At 38.0% G+C, this 5605-nt stretch overlaps 1 protein-coding gene across 1 annotated transcript in view; it reads left to right on the top strand.

Moving 5' to 3' along the window:
• SDK1 (sidekick cell adhesion molecule 1) overlaps positions 1–5605 on the top strand; it is a 982297-nt gene that overhangs the window by 354664 nt on the left and 622028 nt on the right. Inside the window, exon 3 of the mRNA XM_017533779.2 lies at positions 4815–4921. Coding sequence (XP_017389268.1) covers positions 4815–4921 — 107 coding nt within the window. The remainder of the gene's footprint in view (positions 1–4814; positions 4922–5605) is intronic.

Here is a 5605-nt window from a genome sequence, read left to right as displayed (position 1 = left end):
CCATTGCACTCCAGCCTGGGTAACAAGAGCGAAAATCCGTCTAAAAAAAAAAAAAAAAAGAAAAGAAAAAAAGAATGTTTTTCAGCCAAAATTATTTTGGCCGTGTTCTATGGAGTGAAATTTTAAAGGGTTCTAAAACCACAGAAACCAACTTTCTCTTGTGTTAGTTGTTGCATGGATATTGGGGTGCCCTTAGAATCAATCACTAGGTAACTTGGAGATTGGACAGGAACAGAGTGAGCCACAGTTCCTCCAGAACTAGTCCCATGAGGGTTTTGCTGCTGGCCCCACCACACACTGGGCATCACTGCTTGAGCCACTGCCCCAGCTGGCACTGGACACTCCACTGCTCCTCTGGACTAGGGCTCCGCTCTGCCCCCACTGCTGCTGCTGTCATTTGAGTTCTCCTTTAGCCTCTTCCTGGGTATGACCAGCCCGATTTAAAAATCCAGAGCACATTTGTCTAATTGAGCATGCTATGTCTCAGACCTGGTACCTGTAGAGGCTGCGGTCTGGAAATATCCAGATGTAGTCTTTTCAGCCTTTAATTTGAGTTAAGCTCTATCTCCACAAAAGCTCATAGGGTGGAGAATTCTCCAAATATAGGGAAGCGGTTCAGATCCTAGGCAGACTGAAAATGTCAGATGTCTAGTGTAAGCAGTTGTTCATGGGATGGACCATGAGATGGACCTGATGCTGCTTCCTAAAGAAATTCTAGGGGTTCTAGGGGTGTTTCCGTGGTACACTCAGAGTTGCAGGTCACAGCTGAGGCATTCTCCTATTCACAGAAATGGACATTTAAGCCCTTGGTTTTTGTTTGGATTTTGTGTTTTATTTTCTTTGCCATTCCTGATGATGAACTGGCCCTGGAAAACATTCTGTTAGTTGAGTAGAATTCTGCCTTGATACAGTGAATGCAAACATTCCCTGCTGTGTAGAGTTGAAATAGGAAAAGGCATTTTCTATATGGCATATGGTGCTAAGATTTTATCATACTTTCTTATAAAGAGCCAGGAAACTTTGCCTGCTTAAAAATGTGTGTTTATAAACAATAGACTTACAATGAATATTCCCATCTGTTAGGTGAACATAATTTGTGTAGGAATTCCCATAATAGGTAGAGGACTTTGCAACTTTTTTTCGTATTTTTTCCCTCGTGAGACATTAGATAAAGAGATGGTACAAAACAGCATATGCTTAATATTAATTTTGTCTCTGTTTCTCCCTGGTGTTTGAAAGCAGTTCTATTTTTGTGCATTAGTACATAGAAATGCTATAGAAATTCATAAGAATTTAAGACCTATTTAGCTACTGAAAAACAGGAAAAAGTAGAATGAACAGTCATATAAATATGGTTATGTTGCAGTGATAAAACTGTCTTTGTAGTGTTTCAAATATATACTGCAATGACTTGTGCTATTTCTTTCCAAAAACTTTTGTTGACTTTGTTTTAAGCTTATCAAAACTCCCCTCTACTGTAATCACAGCTTATAGTAATCAAAACTGCACATAGTCCTGGTCTGGATTTGTAACTTAAATAAATGGTATCGGCTCATTGTGTTCAATTTGCCGTTTTTGTAATCGTATTCACTAATTAATTTTGTTTTAGATGAACCATTCCACATACAAGAACAAAAATTTTAAGATGAAAATTCAGCAATATTTTTTCTTTATAAAAGATTTTATTAATCCTTCCCTAGGTGCTCAAGAAGATTATCAGAGGGGAAAACAAACTTTGATTAATATTTGCTTAATCTTGAATGACTTCTGTTGTCCAAATGTTTTAATCACTTAAAATTATGCCTGTCAGTTCCTTTTTCAGGTTTTCTAATTGTACATGCTTGAATAAAAACCTGAGCAATGAGTTGAATATAAGTGATTCAAGGTATACTTGGGAACTGAGCAAATTAGTGTACACTTTGTCTTTTACTCGATTTTGGAAAGGTTTCTCTGATTATAGTTTGTAAAAGGAAATACTTTCAAATTGTAGACAAGTATTATTGATGTATCTTTTTTGGGGGGGTAAAGAATACATCACTCTGTTTTATTCTCCCCTTTTTGGAAATTAGTCTATTTGAGCTTCTTTTCTTTTTTTCCTTTTTCTTTCTTTCTTTTTTTTTTTTTTTTTTTTTTGGAAATAGGCTCTGGCTCTGTCGCGCAGACTGGAGTACAGTGGCACCATTTTGGCTCACTGCAACGTCCACCTCTCAGGCTCAGGCTATCTTCCCACCTCAGCCCTCCAAGTAGCTGGGATTACAGGCTCACGCCACCACACCTGGCTAATTTTTGTACTTTTTGTGGAGAAAGGGTTCTGCCATGTTGCCCAGGCTGGTTTCTTTTCTTTCTTATGATAGACACCTTCCCATATGTGAAAAGTATCCAAGCCTCAAGTCTTACTCTTTTGTTTTTTTGTTCAAATATGATGTAACTTATTCAACTGCAACCTGCAGACATTTGTTTTTATTTTTTGATATGATAAATATAGAAAAAGCTGTACACAATTAATGTGTACAACTTGATGACTTGTGAGATAATTATACGCCCATGAAACCTTCACCACCATATATGGCATAAATCTCTCCATCGCCTCCAAAAGTTTCCTCTTGCCCTCTTTATTATTGTTTTTGTGTGATAAAAACACATCTCTTAGCATACTTTAAAATATATAGTACAGTATTCTTCCTGTAGACACTATGCTGTGCAGTAGCTCTGTAGGGCTTACTCATCTCCTATAGCCGAAACTTCCTGCTCTTGGATTCCTTCCCATTTCCCCTCCCCTGTACCTGCTAGTAGCCACCATTTTACTCTCCACTTCTATGAACTTGACTATTTTAGATTCCTCTCATAAGTGGTATCAGGTAGGAGTTGTCCTTCTGTGTCTGATTTGCTTCACTTAGATGAACCTGAGGATCTTATGCGATGTAGCAAATGCCAGGATTTCTTTCTTTTTAAGGCTGAATAATATTCCATTGTGTGTATACACCACATTTTCTTTCTCGATTTCTCAGCAGACACCTGAGTTGTTTCTATGTCTTGGCTGTTGTGGATAATGCTGCAGTGTGCATGGAGTGCAGACATCTGAGATCCTTGTTTCAGTTCCTTTGAAATTATACCCAGAAGTGGGATTTGCTGGTCATATGGTCGTTATTTGTGTAATTTTTAAAGAAACCTCTATACTATTTTCCGTAATGGATACACCAATTTACATTCCCATGTTCCTTTTTCTCCATATTGTCAGCAACATTTATTTTTCATGTTTTTGATAGTAGCCTTCCTAACAGGGGTAAGATGACATCTCATTGCAGTTTGGGTTTGCATTTTCCTGATGACTAGGGACATTGAGCACGTTTTCATACATCTATTGACCATGTGTATGGCTTTGGAGAAATGTGTATCTAGTGTCTTTGCCCATATTAAAAGTATTTCTTTTTAGCTATTTTTTCCTTATGTAGTGTATGTGTGCGTGTGTGTGTGTGTATGTGTGTGTGTGTTTTGAAACAGGATCTTGCTTTGTCCTCTGACTGGAGTGCAGTGGTGTGATCTCAGCTCACTGCAACCTCCGCCTCCCAGATTCAAGTGATTCTCCTGTCTCAGCCCCTCCAGGTAGCTGGGATTACAGGCATACACTACCACACCGGCTAATTTTTGTATTTTTAGTACAGACTGGGTTTCACCATGTTGACTAGCCTGGTCTTGAGCTCCTGGCCTCAAGTCATCTGCCTGCCTTGGCCTTCCAAAGTGCTGGGATTATAGGCATGAGCCACCACACCTGGCCCCTCATGTATTTTAGATATTAACTCTTTCTTAGCTATGTAGTTTGCTTACACCTTACTCTTAAGTTGTTTGTGAACCTGGCCAAGAACTCAATTACTGTACCATCTTGGGCAGTTTAGGTGTAGGCTCAGGAGTTGTAAAACTCATTTCAAGTGATTGTTGGTTACATGTCTTCACTTGCTCATGGATTTTAAAACACCCTAAGTAACAAAACTAAGCAGTAAACCTAAAGCAAGGCTTTTATAGAAACTATATCTTTTATTTATTTTTTTCCTTTGAAGATATACTAAAAAATATAGACAGGCATGGAATTGAAGGATGATTTCTTATAGCCACAGAAGTGGAAAATACAGATGAAATGACTTTTTTATCAGCTGAAAAAAGTTTTTAAAGTTAACGTCTGGGCATATGTGGAGAAGTAAGGAAAGAAAGTGAATATGCTGTGCTGTGATATGTTCACATTAGTGACTGGAGAGAGGCGTCCTGATGGCATTGCTTTCTCTGCCTTGATGAACACCATCTCATCCTGAAAGTGTTGTTTGCCCTTTCATGTAGAGAGTTACCAGATATCGTGTTAAGACTATTGCCAGTTTTAGGAATAATCTTTGGAAATTCTGACATTCTGTGGAGAGAGAATTATAAATGACTTTTTATTGAGAGGGCTAGTTTAAATGCAATGACTTTTAATTATTTAACCTTTCTCATTCCACCAGTTGTAATATCTCCTGTGTGCATGGCACTGTACTAGACACCAGAGTTGCAATGATGAATAAGATAGAGTAGATCCTAGCTTTGGGTGATATTTACAGCCTTCTTGGGGAGACAGGTATTAGTGCAATAATCTCAGAAATAAATGGTAATTCTAGTAAGTGTCTCGGTTAGGGAAGGATTGCACAGATATTAGGTTACCAAAAATAAAGTATTTGTTGAGCATATACTAGATGAGATGCCGGTACTGTTTGATAAAATAGCATCTGCTGGTTAGATATGACTGTTAACACTGGATATAAGCACTAACACTTCTTTTTGGCATTCAACAGGTATATTATTCCATCTCTGCAGAAGCTCGATGCTGGGTCTTACCGCTGCGTGGTGCGAAACAGAATGGGAGCACTCCTGCAAAGAAAATCAGAAGTTCACGTTGCATGTATGTGTACAGTAGGGAGATGTCCAAATGTTAAAGAACGAAGTGTTGCTGGGGAGTGAATCAGAATCACTTTTTGCCATTGTAGGAACTGAGATTTTTATCTTTGGTTCTATTTCTAGTAGAATAATTGCTAAACTCAGTGAAAGATAAGTAAGCAGCCAGTTTGGCTGGCTAGGCAAGGGGCCGATGAGGCAAAGGCCACTTTTCTTCATTTGAAAAGATTCAGGACCCTGAGGAGGATGAAAAAGTGAATAGGATGCCTTCTGTTTTATGAATCAGCTGCTCTTAGCTTGTACTATGTTTGGATTCAAAATATTTTTAAAGTAAAAAGTTAAGTCCATTTAGGTCAAAGTTCATCCATTCATTGTCAGTTCTTTGCAACGATGATTCGTTTAGAAGTCATTTTGCTGCAGCACAAAAAGTACATGGATAGTAAGCATCCCAGATGGTGTTCATGTTATGGGGATTTATTAATTCTTTATTCAGCAGATTCATTTTGGAGAATGAAACTTTTAAACGTAAATGAAGGAGAAAGAATGCAGGAAGCTTATATTTTCCTGCAGTCTTGAGGAGAAACAGGAGAGTGAACTTGACCTATGCAAATTATTTAGTCCTTTTCCTAATTCAAAATCTATGAAGAATAAAAATGGACTGCCTACTTTATTTTATGTATTTATGTATATA

Source organism: Cebus imitator, unplaced genomic scaffold, assembly GCF_001604975.1.
Source record: "Cebus imitator isolate Cc_AM_T3 unplaced genomic scaffold, Cebus_imitator-1.0 Scaffold82, whole genome shotgun sequence".
Classification (NCBI taxonomy): Eukaryota; Metazoa; Chordata; class Mammalia; order Primates; family Cebidae; genus Cebus; species Cebus imitator.
The sequence above is the reverse complement of the archived record's forward strand: the minus strand, read 5'-3'. Positions and strand labels throughout refer to the sequence as shown.